Here is an 18122-nt window from a genome sequence, read left to right as displayed (position 1 = left end):
CTTGTTCTTGTCTTGGGAGCTGCTGGGCTGCAGCGGGTGAGCAAGTGTTCCTCTTCAGGGACAGGAAACGTCCAGGCAGGGACGGCGGTCCTGGGTAGTGGTAATTAATACCACAACGACTTCTGGTCAGCGTCGAGGAGTAGAAGTAGGCACCTCATCAGGGGAGGATAGGGTGCAGCTGTGAAGAGTGAGGTGCCTGACCGCGTGTGAATTAGGGGGATGGAGTGCAGCTGGGCTAGGTGGCGTGAAGTTAAGTGATGCTGGTCGTATAAGGGTAAATGGAGGGGTGGATGGAGAAGGAGAGGATGAGGAGGAGTGTGTAGTGGATGGAGAGGGGGATGAAGAGGAGCGTGTGGAGAACGTGAGGGGAAAAGGAGGGGGAGTGAAGTATGCCCGTGCTGTGATTATGACAGGGACCTCAGGATCTCAGGGAATTGATTCCCAGTGTCATAAATATTGTGTCTGTTACTAGGCTTGAGTAAATTGTAATGAACCAATGGAGAATATCAATTTTTAAAAAAGATTCTTGATGATTATAGAATATAGAATATCAGGCCTAATGACCTTATTATGGCCAATTCGCACATCTATGGATCGGGCTGTAAGATAATCGGGTCCTCAGCCAGTAATCACCTCGTCACCTGTGAAGTTTCTGCGTTGTGTTTATCTCTTTCTCATCGTACTAGCTGATACACAATATCTTCCCCGTTGATACATTCGTCTCAAAAGAATTAACGACACACTGGAAACAGGATACCTCTCCTGGATGTTGACGTTTATTTCCATAAACATACTCTGTACAAGATGGAAACCGTCCTGAAAAGTCTTTGACTGCTATTGAATTCATTATTCTAATGATCTCTCTCTCTCTATCAGCCCGGTGGTTGTCGCGGCCTAGTGTTATCCAAAAGCCTTCCCTGTTAGCCGAAGCTAGCTCGTGGCAACCGGAGGGTGGGGGCTACGCGTCAGCTTCCCTTGCCCCACCCTCTAGCTTCTGAGGTCTCTCTGTATATGTGTCTACGCTTAGTTTCTTAGTCTGAGTCAAACCAGAAGTACTCACAGTTATAACGTCTTTCCCCTAGCAACCGGTGGCCATCCCCGTAGCCACGGCCCCTCTGTCATCGCCGGCAGCCGGCAGGTGTGTGGTCTGATTACCTGATGAGTGCAGCTGTGCATATGCTGAGCTTAGCTTTCGTGACTGTCCGCGACCAAAATGCTTGATTGTGATTGGTCAATAGCGCTGTGTTACCCGTATCAGCGGTCATTATTGCGCGTTGCCCATAGCAGCGGTCCGTTATCGAGAAATAACTGACCACTGTCAGGGGCAACCGAGCGATATTGACCAATCACAATCAAGCATTTTGGCGAATGTTAAACGCCATGTAATAAGAGGTATTATAACAGGCCTTGTGTTTAACTTATAGGTGGAAAGAGGTGGAAAGATGGTACAAGTCAGAGCAGATGAAAACTTGTCATGACAGAAGCTCTCAGTGTGTGAGGATGGCTGCATGTTGATTACCTCCAGGTGCAACAGGTGCGCAGCCACACCTACTACCAGGTATAATCAGCTTGACTCAGGGCAGGTGTGGCTGATCCCAGGTCTGATCAGCTTGACCCAGGGCAGGTGTGGCTGATCCCAGGTCTGATCAGCTTGACCCAGGGCAGGTGTGGCTGATCCCAGGTCTGATCAGCCTGACCCAGGGCAGGTGTGGCTGATCCCAGGTCTGATCAGCTTGACCCGGGGCAGGTGTGGCTGATCCCAGGTCTGATCAGCTTGACCCAGGGCAGGTGTAGCTGATCCCAGGTCTGATCAGCCTGAGCCAGGGCAGGTGTAGCTGATCCCAGGTCTGATCAGCTTGACTCAGGGCAGGTGTAGCTGATCCCAGGTCTGATCAGCTTGACTCAGGGCAGGTGTGGCTGATCCCAGGTCTGATCAGCTTGACTCAGGGCAGGTGTAGCTGATCCCAGGTCTGATCAGCTTGACTCAGGGCAGGTGTGGCTGATCCCAGGTCTGATCAGCTTGACTCAGGGCAGGTGTAGCTGATCCCAGGTCTGATCAGCTTGACTCGGGGCAGGTGTGGCTGCTTAAACCAGCCGTACCCACCACAGTAACATTTTCTTTCCTCAGACGCGGAGTGATACTGACTTGTGAAAAGGAATTGGAATCATAGCAGTGGGTATATGCTCATTATACCACAGCTATGAACCAATCAGATTGCTTGATTTGAGCTACCTGTTTAAGAGGTATTACAACAGGCCTTGTGTTTAACTTGCAGATGTTATAAGATGTATTACAACAGGCCTTGTGTTTAACTTGCAGATGTTGTAAGAGGTATTATAACAGGCCTTGTGTTTGACTTACAGGTATTATAAGAGGTATTATAACAGGCCTTGTGTTTAACTTTTCAGATGTTATTAGAGGTATTATAACAGGCCTTGTGTTTGACTTGCAAATGTTATAAGACTTAAGAGATATTATAATAGGCCTTGTGTTTAACTTGCAGATGTTATAAGAGGTATTATAACAGGCCTTGTTTGACTTGCAGATGTTATAAGAGGTATTATAACAGGCCTTGTTTGACTTGCAGATGTTATAAGAGGTATTATAACAGGCCTTGTTTAACTTGCAGATGAGGTATTATAACAGGCCTTGTTTAACTTGCAGATGTTATAAGATGTATTATAACAGCCCTTGTGTTTGACTTGCAGATGTTATAAGAGGTATTATAACAGGCCTTGTGTTTGACTTACAGGTGTTATATGAGGTATTATAACCTTGTGTTTGACTTGCAGGTGTTGAGGTATTATAACAGGCCTTGTGCTTCACTTGCAGATGTTATGAGGTATTATAACCTTGTGTTTCACTTGCAGATGTTATATAATATAATATTATTATTATAGATGTTATATGAGGTATAACCTTGTTTGACTTGTTTCTCTTAAGAGGCTAATGGAAGTTCATATGCATCTCAAAGCCATTGAGGTGCTTGTGATTACAAAGATGCAGCCCTTCACCTTGGTCTCTCACCCACTCTCATGTCCTGTTTGTAAGACAAGTGATGCCTTGGCACAGGGTGGCCCTGGTGCTTGAAAAAGGGTGGGAAAGGTCCAACAGAAGTGACCTCTGACCTGGTGTGACAGCCGAACCATACAAGGCACTATAGCAGGGTGTCCACAAACATTCAATCTTGATGTTATAACAATGACATTCTAAAGCAATGGGGAGAAGTTATTAACCATTTCTCCCCATTTGAACTAATGCCTTCCATATAGAATCTGTTTGGTGGTATCATTGTATGAGACTAAATTATTACTTTGAAACGTTTTGTGCAGTTATTACGATTGTGGTGTCAGTTTGTTCCAACTTAATGTTGCAAAGTGTTTGTGAAGCTGATGATCACCAACAGCTACTAACTGCAAGGCCCATGCCTCTTCAAATTGTTACACGCTAGAGAGAATGCAGATATGTCAAGTGTTGACCGTAGCAGGGGCAGTTTATTTTTAGCTCAAGTGCATGCTAGGGGAGAGCAGCTGTAGCAAGCGAGCCTCTTCAGAGTATGAGAAAGGACCTTTAATATAGGAAGACTGTACCAGATGAAAGGTCAATACACAATCCATGTGGGTCCTCACTTCATGGCCAAGCTGCGAAATCAAACATGGCCACATCTTCAAAAATCAATTAAATTGTATTCTATGCATTTTAGTTTAGGTGCTAGGTATCCAGTTATGATTAAACGGTTTCTAAGGTGAAAGTGTCCCAGCTTTGCATCTTGCCTATTAAGTTATCCAGTGTGTGACCAAATGAATTTGTCTAGAAATTATTCAATGACTCTTGTGACCAAAATACATTATTTAATGACTCTGGGCGATAGTGGCTCAGGAGGTAGAGCGGTCGTCTGGTAATCAAAAGATTACTGGTTCGATTACAGCTCCTCCCGGCAGCGTGTCGAAGTGAGCAAGACACTTAACCCCTTGCATGGTTGCTTCGGCTGTCATTTGGGTGAATGTGAGGCATAAGTTGTAAAGCACTTTGGATAAAATAGTTATATAAATAATGCAGTACATTTATCATGACTCGTGTGACCAAATACATTGGTCTAGAAATGTATCAATAATAGGGGTGCAACGGTACACGTAGTCATACCGAACAGTTTCAGTATGCGCAGTGTACCGCAGCGTGTACAAAAGAGCCCCTTTCCCAAAATATAAATTGAAGGACAGATGCTCCTTCAGCCCATGCACAACGGAGATTACCTGTAATTTAGCATAGCATCAGTGTGGCGAATGCAAACAACAAGCCAGAGCTAGAAGACCTACCTAACAAGTGGATTATTAATTTGAATATAGAATATTCGTTGACAGCCCTACTTAACAGTAACTGCTCACTAAGTCACCCCTGAGTGGAACATTGAAAGCCACGTTCTGCAAACTTTCTCCAACAGTGACTTCAAAACCGAGGTACACACAGTTGTGTTTTTTTGTGTACAATTACAGCCCTAATCAATAACTCTGTACATTCTGATCACAGAGAAACAGTTGTTCATATTGCATAGGCTCTTTATTTAAATTACAATCTGCACAGGAGACAAGTCACACATTATTAGCATTTCTTAAAGTCTAAAGACAACACTTCCCACTCAGAACAACATTAACTACCAACATTTCAGCAAGACGGAAAGTGCACATCTTCCGTTCAGGATGAGGTATAAATTAAAAAAAAAACAAAAACACAAGGAATATCCTGGGTCCCCCGCTATTCAGTCAGCCAGCAACGATACACTGCAAGAGATGAGGAAGGGACATGAACCTTTATGTACAATTATAATATCACATGATACAGTTTGAGTCTTCACTACCTTTTTTTTACAATTATGTAGTGTTGACAAATTATGAATGGACAATTTCAATTACAGAGTTGCACTTTTCATAATTATTTAAATTGCCTGAATTGAAAGTGAAGTGACCTAAAGTTATAAATTGTGCAGGATTGTTAAGAATCAAACAAAGACATTGTAAGCTCATCACTGTATCCCTAATGCAGGGAAAGCAACCACGAGGTTCATCTAATCTCGTTGTGAAATGCTATCAAATTAATGGTCACGGCCAGAGACCCATCCTACTACATTAACACAATGGTGCCCAAGGACGTATTTATCTGTGTTTCGATTCCAACGGTTGTGGACAGAGACACGGATAAATCCGTGGCAAGTTGTTATTGCTTTTATTCCATTTTAACACTTTGCATGCCGCGCACGAGATATCTCGGGTTTATTTATAGGTGGTTGAAAGCCACTCACGAGATTTCCCGGATTTTTTTTTTTTTTAGCGATCTGAAATCATATTGCATCACCCGAGCCTACCCGAATATACCCGAGCGGCGCCGGCGATCATTGTGGAAAAAAGCGCCCCCTGTCGTCTCCCAGATGACAAAGGATTTTGGAATGGACTCAATGAAAATGGATGGGGAAAAAAATCCGGTACTCCACATTTTCCAGTCCACTGATCCAGCCGGGGTTACCAGAGTTCATTCTGGATCCTCTGAACCCCACTGATCATGGAGTTCTACTGTATCGCGTTGGATCTATACACTTATCGATTTTTTCGAATGGTGATCAGGAATTGGAATATACCAGTTGGATACCATCTGATGTCAGGTAAGGACTCTATGTTATCAGTGTTAGGATAATCAGACTAATTTTGATGAAGTTATAGGCCGTTTTGTGAAATGGACTCTTTCGGTTTCACTGTAAAAGTCAGAGGAAATCAACGCGGCGATTATCCGTGCGCGGCCCGAATGTGCTTGCGTGCACGTATAATATTGATCATCTAGCGTTTATTTGAAAACGATTCATAAAAAGGCCGACGAATATCAACGTTGTGGAATATTCCAGTAAAAGACGATTTTCATAGAATGCTCCAGAATGGGCTGTTTTTTATCTGAAAACGGGTGCTTTTCTAAATGCTCTGAAACGGAAATGACGTTATAAAAAAACAATCTGCCTTGACAGCACTGACTGGAAAATAGTCTTTGATAATGCGATGGGCAGATTAGACACATAGCCATAATTTAAAACATAGATTAGGCGATATTAACGTTAACATTGGCGCCGATGGTGGCATTCAGGGGGTAAAAAGGAAAACCCGGCGTGGCACTCAAAGTGTTAATAACCTATTCAAGGTCGCTGAGCGGCACTGCAGATCTACACTACTCTATGAATTCGAGAAGGTGCAATACCGGCCAGATCATCTTAGGGGCGCTATCGCGATAATGCAGTGTTCCCTGTGGGCGAACGGTGGACTCATTTTTTTGACTTTTTTTTTGTTTTCAGTAGCAGGATTCTGGATGTGTAGCATGTAGCTTGGATTACGCAGATTTCACCATGCAATAAGGGGATTTATCATCAGCCAATGGTCATATCGATCTACCAGATGGCGATCGATAACGGGGAAATGCTCGGGGACATCCCACCGGACAACGGTAAGATCTTTTTCACGTAAAGTACATCCCGATCGGGCCTTGTTTTGATAGCCATCCAGGCGTTCGGCCAATGAGGCTAACGCGGTTATTGGTGATCAATAACAGGGTATCTGCAGGTTTAGCCCAGTCATATTTAATGCTTTTTTAAGACTTTTTAATGCCACTCAGAATTAAATTTAATACCAATTTCACAATAACAAATCATGCAATGACACCAATTAGTTTAAGTTTAGGGACACATTGGTCCAAAGATGTTTATTAAAACATAACTTGGAAACTTAAAAATCTTGAACTTAAAGGAGTAACTGGATTGGATGAATTTCAACAAAGGGGTGACCAAACATAAATAGCAAATATAACAAAATATACCAGGGGCCAAGCAGCAAGTGCAACAGCCACTGTCAGAACACATAACTATTACCACCCTCCCCAGGGTATCAAAAAAGTCAACCAACAAACAAGATTCTTGTGCCGGATCTCCTCTCTGGTAAACAAGAATAGTAATACTAGGGCTGGGCGATATGACGATATTATATAAATATCGGGTACAGTTCATAAACGATACACTTATTAAACGTATCGTGGACATCGTGATGTTCCTCACAATCCCTCACATCAGTTTATAAGCCGCCGCGGTTGAGATGACTTACTTTGGCGCAGCGCTCTACTCTCTCGTCTCACCCCCTCAAAGAAAAATTATACACAGACTCGCCCCAACCTACGTCATGTACACGCCCATACACACACACACACCCCCAGAGAGGCGGCGCCACAGGTTTGTTTTGAGGAAACAGGGAACGGGGATACGACAGCGTGAGAGAAGTGGACAGAGTTTCGCGAGTTTAAACGTTAGCCATACATGTTTTATTCAGGTGGATGAACTGGTAGTAGCCTCGCGTTCTAACCGTTAGCATTGCGGCTAGCGCAAATGAGCTAATAAGGCACTGAATTCATACAGTAGCTTGTTAGCTAGCGTCGAAATCCGTGTGTCGCATCGACGTCACGGCGCCCCAGCTACACTGACGGGGGGGGGTCTATCTAATCTATGGGGGGTTCTACCGAGTCGAGTAGGTAGTAGGGCACCATGCAGCATAAGAGAATACTTCATAATGTTTCATGCAATTAAAAAGTAAATATATATATATATGATGATGATGCACACACACATTTACAGTGTTTTGTTTACCAGTAGGATATTATAACATTGCTGATAATAAAAATCATAAGTCTAAGCTATCAAGTCTCCCGTGATTTTATATTACTATATATTAAAAGTATAGGCGGACCGGGGCGGTTAGGTGGCGTAGCGGAGATTGCGTTCGTCACCAACCCCGGAGCTGTGAGCTGGATTCGCCTGTTCGAATCCAGCTCACAGCTCCGGGGTTGTCACCAGCTTGGCTGGCCGTTCACACTAATACAATTGGCAGTATTAGAGGGTGGGAGAAGCTGGCGGGGTGGGTCCGGGTCGTTGTAAACAGCGACTCCTACAGTTCGGTCGGGGCGCCTGCTAAGCGCGGATGGGACCTGAGTGGGATAGTGTGATCCTTCCACACGCTACGCCCTCTCGGAGAATATCCGCGCTGCCAGGTGAAAAGAAGCGGTTGATTGGCTGGACGTGTGTCGGAGGAAGCACGTGATAGCCTCCACTCTCCCAGATGATCTGACTGTGGGGGGTAAGTGCGCAGCGACCAGGAAGGGGATTGGGAATTGGCATAACGACTAACATTGGGATGGGAGGAAATCGGAGGAAAATGGAGGGGGGAAAAGATCAATAAAAAAAAGAAAAAAGTATAGGCGGACCATTCCTTGGTTACAAGATTATTATTTTCTCACAGTAGTGTGTGTGTATTTTTGGCTAAAGTGGATAGAAAACAGTACTGTGCAAAAGTCTTAGGCACCCAAGAGTATTTATATAAATTGTCTTAGAAGTTAATAAACATTTTTCTGTATTAGTGTGTCAGTAGACTACTCTTTTAGATTTTTTGAAATGTTTAATAAAATTATTTTTGAAAGCATCTTCATGGGTTTAATGCAGACATATGTTGCAGGGACTATTTTAATCGTCATGTTGGCGTGACTGTAGGCTTCAAAGGGTCATTTTTAAGGGCTTTAGAGGAAATGTCAAAATATCGTGATGCACATCGTGTATCGTGACATAGCCAAAAAATATCGTGATATCATTTAGAGGCCATATCGCCCAGCCCTAAGTAATACCCTGAAGACTCTAACAGGAGCACTCATTCAAGGGTACTACGACTATGCTTGCACCTCATGGTACCAAAGCACCTCAAAGGCCCTAAAAACAAGATTACAAACATCACAAAACAAACTGGTCAGACTACTGCTTAACCTCACTCCTAAAACCCACTTTACCCCTGCCCACATTCAAAACCGCTCTTAAAGAGCACTTACGGGAGGCTGCAATTAGAAACTGGACACCGTAAATGTCCAAACCCCCCCCACCCCCCCTCCTAATGTACAGTCTCCTCCCCATCATATGTACCGGTATATATTTTCTGTTAGGATCTCTGGGTAACAGTACTGTATATTTGCATATCGTATATGTCACAATTGTAACACTACAGTACTATATAGTATACCTGTATGCAATGTTCCCTCTAATTATTCTTTGGTCTGAGCAAACACTCAAACCTCCTGAGCAGACATCAGCAACTACTGAGCAACATACGTCACCTGCCGATTAACCGGTTAGTTGATATGCGGCGGTATGTAGAAAATCTGAGAATCTTAATTTCCCTTAATGTCTAACATAAAAATATATACATGTTGCTGATACACAGAGAAATAATACAAAAAGGCATATTATATTCCTTAATCAAATATTTATTTGACCATTGATAGACGATACAGAGAGCATAGTCCTTACTTTGGCTGGGTTGGCGGCGGCGGTGCGAGTCGTGTCACTAACTTTTGTCTTTTTAGGAGGCTGACTCGTCATTATTTTATTAAGTGAATTATAATGCGACTTCAAGGGTGACCATATTGTGATTTTTTTTAAAGAGGACACTGCCTTCAGCCTCAAGATACTTAATCAACGTTTACTCAAAGATGCCTTATCATTATAATATATTTAAAGTATACCTCCTCTGTATGGATATAAAATTATTGTTTATATTATTTTATATAACAAAATAATATCTCTCTATAACCAAAGTTACTCAACATGCTGTATTATGCCTAAAGTAATCTGACAAATAGCAAGAAAATAACTAAATCAACCTATGACAAAATAATATATATTTTCAAGTCTTACTGGACAAAATAAATAAGACAAATATGATGTAATGTTCTAAATAATACCTCTTCTGTATTAGAGAATCCAGCTTTAAAAAATATATCTTTATCTTTTCAATGTAATGTAAATTATAAAACAGTAACCTCACAAAGATACTAATTTAAAAGTGCACTATGCAGTTTCAGATGTTGCAATTAGTGTACTAAACAAATGTATTACACACATAATCCTTAGAATGATTGTATCATAAGCATCTTATCAAACCAAAACATAATTTTGGGGCATCAAAATAGTTTTAAATTATTTTCTTTCTCTCTCTGTATAGCTGCATTCTTTAATCAATTCGGTCAACTTTGCCATCAAACTCTCGCCTTGCACTGCTTTGTTTGTAATGTTTTGCTGTGTCCATGTGAGCTTTGAGATCGCCAGCACCTTTATTAGACACATAAACACACAATAATTATTATTCTCGACCGGGATGATAAATTGGAAGTTTTCTCTGCAGTTCATCTGTAATGTACATTTTCGCGTTTGCATTATGAGGAGCCAGCAATGCTGGTCGGATCTGTCCACTTCCTCATCTGTTGTGTGTGTCTGTGTGAGCGTGCAGTAGCGCTGCCCACAAAGCACTGAAAGCGGGGCTTTTCTTGGAAAACGTCACACGCAACAGGGTTAGGGATGGTTAGGGATGTCCCGATCAAATTTTTTTGCTCCCGATCCGATCCCGATCATGTGATTTTGAGTATCTACCGATACCGATCTTTCCCGATCCGATCAAAAAAAAATATATATATATATATATATATTTTTTTATCCCAATTTCTCACATTACATTCACCCTGAATGTTGATGTTATCCAGGTGAAAAGTTAACTTCATTCAAGCGAGGCATTGCAATCCTCGACATAAATCATTTGATGTATAATTAAATCAAAGGAAATGCGTTTGGGTCTGAGAGTGTGGCTGGTCTGCTGTTCTGATGCTGGATACTATTGGTTTGTTTTGGCAAAATTCTTCTGCTCTGTGTGACAATAAATAAATGAATGATATGCAATTTAAAACCAAAACCTCAGTATGAGTTTAAGACGTGAACATGGTCATGTTTGTTGGAAAAAAAAATAAAAAAAATTGCGACTGATTCAGATGTGCGCAGGAGCGTTTTGCCATGTGCGCGTGCGCGCACACAGGCGCACCTTAGAGGGAACATTGCCTGTATGTCATGTATGTCCCTATGCCATAAATGTCATGATGTCATGTATGTTGAGTATGTCATAAATGTCATGTCACTATAATTGAAAATGGGGGACCCTGATGTAAACAAGACACACGTCTTTCTCTGGTCTGCATCCCCTTAACAATTGTGTGTATTGAGCCGTACTGTATTGTACCCATTCTGCAATCTGTTAAATAAAGTTCTCATTCATTCATCCAGTCGTTTTGTTTTTGTGGTTTTGGTTGAATGAATACTTTGTTTAACAGATTGCAGAATGGGTACAATACAGTACGGCTCAATACACACAATTGTTAAGGGGATGCAGACCAGAGAAAGACGTTTGTCTTGTTTACATCAGGGTCCCCCATTTTCAATTCATAGTGACATTTATGACACTCAACATACATGACATTTATGGCATAGGGACATACAGGTATATAGTACTGTACTGTTACATATACGATATGCAAATATAGAGTACCGTTACCCATAGATCCTAACATACATGGGAGGATACTGTACGTCATTATGAGGGGGTGGGTGGGAGGAAAAAATACATAGTGGGTGAAGATCTCATCGAACATAAACACAAACGTGTCCTTGTTTACATCCGTGAATAGATTATTTTCAAGTTTAAGACCTCAGCTTCAAGCTTTGGCGTGGAGCCAAATGTTATCCGGACTTCTGTTGGTGCAGATGTTATAGTCCTACCTGAGATGGCGCAGCTGGTGTGGAGGCAGGGGCCGAAAATAAATGCGAAATAGTAGTTTGCAGGCGGTTTTTGCAGAACGCTCAGCATGTGCGACGCGACTGCTCTTTTTTTTTTTTGCAGCGGGGCTTTTAATAGTCTTTGACTGGGACCAACCATCGCACAAACAGTGGATTGTCGAGCCAGTTCTCGTTAAATTGGCACTTAGTTTCCCATATTAACGAGTGCAAATGCTAAACTAAACGTAACGTTAGCGTTATCGCTTCGCCTTGCTAACGTTAGCTAGACTCCGTTGCTGAAATGGTTCCCCGGCCAACACATTACACAAGGAGTTGTGTTGGTTCCGCCCCATTCCGGTCTGCGTGATTCTACAATGAAAAGTCAAACTTTATCTCCCGCTATAGTTTTCCCCCAGATTTCATAATAAAACATAAGATGACATGGGATTTTATCTTTCCTTTCTATGGCATTTTTAAGACCTCTGAAAATGGATTTAAGACATTTTAAGACAAACTAAGGCCTTAATAATTGATAAACAAATTTAAGACCTTTTAAGACTTTTTAAGGATCCGCGGACACCCTGAATAATCAGAAACGACGTCCCCCGGCCCCTTTCATGCATACATGAGTGAGGATCGTACCGATCATATGCAGTTTGAGTTTTAACTGGAGCGTATCTATAACCAAAATGGCATTGGATTTAACGTTATTAGCTATTAGCCCTGTATCTCGGCTTCCAGGAAATATACTAGACCAAATCCGGTATAACGCTTATATTCACTGCGCTATAAAATGAGAACCTATTGATGAAAATATTTTTTCTTTAAGCCATTTTGAAGGGACGGTTTATGGACTCAATTGACAATGAGAATGGACAGATAGATAACAATGCTATAAAGTATAGATTTAGCTCTACAAACAGCCCCACGTTTGTTTACATTCCCCGGTCCTCTTGAGATTAATTACTCATCCCAATGGCCCCGAATGTGTTAACAGTGCATGTTTTATACTCGCCTCCTCAAGCACAGTCCCCTCACTAAATATGCTTAAACTAATTCCCATAAAGAATAGAGCAGCACTCAGGAGGCATGCGGTCAATACAGCATCATGCTAGTGGCTGAGCTGCCGCATACAAGTAAAAAGCTCCAGAGGCAAATGGAGGCAGACACATTTCCCGGGGAGCCTGGTTAGCACAGGAGGCGCACGCTTCCATGCTTCCATTCAAAGCCCCTCCCTTCCCCATTGTCTCCCTGAACACGGTGTCCTTATCAGTCAGTGTGCAGTCATGAGGATGACACTAGAATAGATAAATGTATAGCTTTTCCACAGCATGCAAGATAAGAGACGGCTGCTGGCTGAATAATGAGATGCAAATTACTTGGTACTGAGAATTTTTTTAGTGTAAGCTACAAATCCACAATTTCAACACAAACAAGCGACTGTGTGTGATGCTGATGATGTGCATCATTATCGCCCCTCATACTTACCACCAGTCAAGTTTTATTTCAGTAGTTAGATCTTGAATCCGAGTGACCTGAATGAATGAATGAAAACTTTATTTAACAGATTGCAGAATGGGTACAATACAGTACGGCTCAATACATACAATTGTTAAGGGAATGCAGACCTGAGAAAGACGTTTGTCTTGTTTCCATCAGGGTCCCCCATTTTCAATTCATAGACATTTATGACATACACAACATACATGACATTTATGGCATAGGGACATATAGGTATTTAGTACTGATACATTTGTGACATAAACGGTATTCAAATATACAGTACTGTTACCCCTAGATCCTGACAGAGTATATATGATGGCGGGGAGGGAATATATACATGCGGTGGGGAGGAGACTGTCTATTAGGAGGTGGTGGGGGTTTTGGGCATTTACGGTGGCCAGTTTCGAATTGCAGCCTCCCGTAGGTGCTCTTTAAGAGCGGTTTTGAATGTGGGTAGTGATTCATATTCCTTTACAGCTTTGGGTAGGGCGTTCCACATTGTTGTGGCATAATTGCGAAACGTGTTTAGTCCCTTGTTTGAGCCGAATCTGGGTTTTACATGATTTGTTGAGCTTCCTCTGGTGTAGTGGTTGTGGTATTCACTGACCTTTGGGAAGTATTTTGACATGTACATGGGTACCCCGGTTGTATAGTGTATCTTGTAGACCAGGCCCATTGCAAGTTGCTGTACTCTGTCGTCTACTCTAAGCCATCCTAGGTTGTCAAAGTGAGCAGGGGTGAGGTGGGTTCTGGGGTTCAGGTCAAGTAGTAGTCTGACCAGTTTGTTTTGTGATGTTTGTAATTTTGTTTTAAGCGCCTTTGAGGTGCTTTGGTACCATGAGGTGCACGCATAGTCGTAGTACCCTTGAATGAGTGCTCCTGCCAGAGTCTTCAGGGTATTCTTGTTTACCAGAGAGGAGATCCGGTACAAGAATCTAGTTCGTTGGTTGACTTTTTTTATTACATTGGATGCCATTTTGTCACAGGAAAGATTTGCCTCTAGGATGGAACCCAGGTAGGTAATTTCGTCTTTCCTTGTGACAATATTGTCACCCACTGTAACTGAGAAGCAGTCGGTCTTGCTGAGTTTGTTATTTGAACCGAAGAGAATGGACTCTGTTTTGCCCATGTGTAATGATAGTTTGTTATCAGCGAGCCATATGCAGATTTTGCCTAGTTCCGTGCTGAGCTCATACCTCATACATTCCTTGTGTGCCTCGATCAAGTCTGTGCAACTTTCCTCTCCCTTTTCAATGATGCTGTAAAAAAAAAAAAAAAAAAAGTTTCATTTAAAAGTTGAAGTTTAGAGTACAGTCGAATCATAACAACATGCCAAACCTACAGCAGTTGGATCTCAAAGCAGTGTCCTTACCAAGCATCTCTGACTTGCTTTGTTTCAGGGCATGCACAGCACGCTTTAAGAAGAGGTTTCTTTTCCTCTGCTGGAACAGCCTCAACGTGGGCAGCCGAGATGGACATTTTCAGGCTGAAAATAGATATCTCTAAGAGATAGTCAGTTTGAAGTGTAACATCATTATTATGAATTGGAAGAGAAGGGTATAGTTGCCAAAGAAATACTTGCGCCCAATGGCATGTCATTCACAAACTGTTATTCTGCTCAACTAACGTTAATTTCATTATTCATGAAGTGTAACCAACCGTACATAACGTTTGTCTAGTAGGTCAATAATTCCATTCATTCTTCTGCTACAGCTCGAGTACGAATCAAACACCATGCATCCGCTATAGCTAAGCTAACGTTAGCTAATGGTAGCTAGCGGACTGCAACCTGCTGCAACTCTCCTGTAAACATTGGCTAATTATACTTTTTTTTGCCGGCTTGGCTTATGAAACAAATGAGAGAATTTTGTTTGCATGAGAGATAATGTTTGCCAATACAGTGCATCAGCTGGCTAATGTAATAGCCTGTGTAACTTACTTTAGTGTAGTACCAGATAGCTGCGGTCTCGCCTTCAAGCACAAGGGGAACTGACATGCGCCCTCACAGTCTTATGCAACATGCGTGCTCACATGTCCATACAATGGAGACTTCTGGGATATGTAGTCATCATGACAAACCTCAAAATACATCTTCTCCAAAAGACCCGACCCCTGCAGCAAGCCGGGGGGGAAAACGGTAAATGGGGAACAGGCGGAAGCGCTATATATAAACCCAATTATGCTGTTGCTGTCATGACCCTCTGCACTCTGATAAAGTGAGCCTGTCAGAACTAATTTACGCACACACACACACACACGACACACTCTTTTATAGGGTGCCATTTGGACTTCATAACTTGGGATAAAAAAAAGTTTATTTACCTATATTTTAATGTTCTATTATATAAAGCACATATCTAATTAGCTGAAAAACACATTGGTCGAGCTCAGGCACCTAAATTATATTATATTTAGATATATTAACAACATGTGTCACAAGGGATATGTCCACTGATGAGCCGTGGATGCACTCCGAAATACTCCGAAAGGCCGCTATGAAAACCAGAGACAAAAAATGCTCTGAGTTTCGTAAAAGTCAGTCAAAGCTTACTAAAAGCACAAACAGTGAACTCCAAGCCCACGTGACTGAACTCAAACTAGAAAGAAACAGACTAAGAAACGACGTAAACTCCATGATCAAAACTGCAAAAAAGAATTTCATCAATGACAAAACTGAGGAAAACAAAAACAAACCACGTGAACTTTGGAAATTACTCAATAATCAACTAGGATGCAGTAAAAAACTTAAAACCAGATTCTCAAACATAAACATAAAAACGGACAACACGCTCATCACAGACAAGCTGGATGTAGCCAATTACTTAAACATTTTCTTCACAAACATAGCCACAACACTGGTAAACAAACTACCCTCCCACTCAGGGCTTTATGGGGTAGAACACATAGTAGCTTACTACAAAAACCTAGGGGTCCGCAAGGACGACTTCAAGCTGGAAATGGTAACAACAGATGAGGTACTCAATAAACTGAGCGCCCTCCAACCTAACAAGGCCACTGGCCATGACAACATCCCCTCCAAATTCCTCAGAGACTCAGCAGCCGCCATCACCCCAATCATCACACACATAATAAACCTCTCCATAAAACAGGGACACGTCCCCAAGGACTTCAAAATTGCGAGGGTGACCCCTCTGCACAAAAAGGGCAGCAAATTAGACCCAGGCAACTACCGCCCTGTTTCTATTCTCACCTCCATCTCGAAAGTCATGGAAAAAATAGTCTACGAACAGGTCGAAAAGTACCTAGCGAAAAAAAATCTAATCTACGAATTCCAATCTGGCTTCAGAACATCCCACTCCACTGACACATGCCTTCTCTATTTGAATGACCACATCAAACAAGAGGTGGACGCAGGCAAATACTGCGGCATGGTCATGCTGGACCTACAAAAGGCCTTTGACACGGTCAATCACTCCATTCTGATTGACAAGCTAAAAGCAATTGGTTTTGATAGTCTATCAGTGAGCTGGATGCAATCCTACCTTGAGGGGAGGGAACAGATGGTGGAGGTAAACGGTACCCTATCCCCCCCCCTCACAGTGAGCTGTGGTGTTCCACAAGGAAGCATACTAGGACTGCTACTGTTCCTAATTTATGCAAATGACATGTCGTCAGCTTGTGACTGCAACTTGTTCCTGTTTGCGGACGACTCAGCCCTGCTGGTCTCTGACAAGAACAAGTTACAGGTTGAAAAAACCCTCAGCTCGGAACTAGGCAGAATCTGCATATGGCTCGCTGATAACAAACTATCATTACACATGGGCAAAACAGAGTCCATTCTCTTCGGTTCAAATAACAAACTCAGCAAGACCGACGGCTTCTCAGTTACAGTGGGTGACAATATTGTCACAAGGAAAGATGAAATTACCTACCTGGGTTCCATCCTAGAGGCTAATCTCTCCTGTGACAAAATGGCATCCAATGTAATAAAAAAAGTCAACCAACGAACTCGATTCTTGTACCGGATCTCCTCTCTGGTAAACAAGAATACCCTGAAGACTCTGGCAGGAGCACTCATTCAGGGGTACTACGACTATGCTTGCACCTCATGGTACCAAAGCACCTCAAAGGCGCTAAAAACAAAATTACAAACATCTCAAAACAAACTGGTCAGACTACTGCTTGACCTTACTCCTAGAACCCACCTCACCCCTGCCCACTTTGACAACCTAGGATGGCTTAGAGTAGACGACAGAGTACAGCAACTTGCAATGGGCCTGGTCTACAAGATACACTACACGACCAAGGTACCCATGTACATGTCAAAATACTTCCCAAAGGTCAGTGAATACCGCGATCACAACACCAGAGGGAGCTCCACAAATCATGTTAAACCCAGATTCGGCTCAAATAAGGGACTAAACACGTTTCGCAATTATGCCACATCAACGTGGAACGCCCTACCCAAAGCTGTAAAGGAATGTGGATCACTACCCACTTTCAAAACCTCTCTCAAGGGACACCTACGGGAGACTGCAATTCAACACTGGCCCCTGTAAATATCCTAACCCAACCCCCTCCAATGTACAGTCATTTACCTAGTATGGTTTTGTCAATAGTCCAATGTACAATTTTGTTTGTTTGTACAGTGTCTCCCCCCCCCCCTCAATGTACAGTTTTGCCAATGTACAGTCATTTACCTAGTATGGTTTTGTCAATAGTCCAATGTACAATTTTGTTTGTTTGTACAGTGTCTCCCCCCCCCCCCCTCAATGTACAGTTTTGCTTGTTTATACAGTGTGCCCCCCCCCCCCAACCACCTCCAATGTAGATTACCCAGTATGGTTGTCAATATCCCAGTGTACCCAACCCCCCCCCCCCACCCAACCTCCTCCAATGTACAGTTTCTACGTCAAATGTATATACTCCCTTTTCCTGACTCCTTCTGTATCACAAACAGTACTGTATTTGCAAATCTGGTATGTCATAAATGTATAGATGTAG

At 42.4% G+C, this 18122-nt stretch overlaps 1 protein-coding gene across 1 annotated transcript; it reads right to left on the bottom strand.

The window, feature by feature from the left end:
• Positions 1 to 4536: 4536 nt before the first annotated feature.
• cox17 (cytochrome c oxidase copper chaperone COX17) lies at positions 4537 to 15158 on the bottom strand. Its single transcript, XM_084314626.1, has 5 exons — positions 15097 to 15158; positions 14530 to 14659; positions 14354 to 14416; positions 13143 to 13189; positions 4537 to 4779 (listed from the first exon to the last, which is right to left on the bottom strand). The coding sequence occupies exons 2-4, from the start codon at positions 14634 to 14636 to the stop codon at positions 13168 to 13170; spliced, it is 192 nt and encodes a 63-aa protein (XP_084170752.1). The 5' UTR covers positions 14637 to 14659; positions 15097 to 15158; the 3' UTR covers positions 4537 to 4779; positions 13143 to 13167.
• Positions 15159 to 18122: the final 2964 nt, after the last annotated feature.

The sequence above is a fragment of the Notolepis coatsorum genome (genome assembly GCF_963971535.1).
Source record: "Notolepis coatsorum genome assembly, chromosome: 5".
In the NCBI taxonomy this organism is placed as follows: Eukaryota; Metazoa; Chordata; class Actinopteri; order Aulopiformes; family Paralepididae; genus Notolepis; species Notolepis coatsorum.
This window is presented reverse-complemented; position numbering and strand designations above follow the sequence as displayed.

Bases quoted from the DNA above. Each gene is read 5' to 3' on its own strand.
- cox17 (XM_084314626.1), bottom strand. From the start codon at position 14,636: ATGTCCATCTCGGCTGCCCACGTTGAGGCTGTTCCAGCAGAGGAAAAG. The intron at 14,417-14,529 runs GTAAGGACACTG...TTTTTTTTACAG, and splicing joins AAGCAAGTCAGAGATGCTTG to CATCATTGAAAAGGGAGAGG. The intron at 13,190-14,353 runs GTATGAGCTCAG...TCATTCATTCAG, and splicing joins GCACACAAGGAATGTATGAG to GTCACTCGGATTCAAGATCT.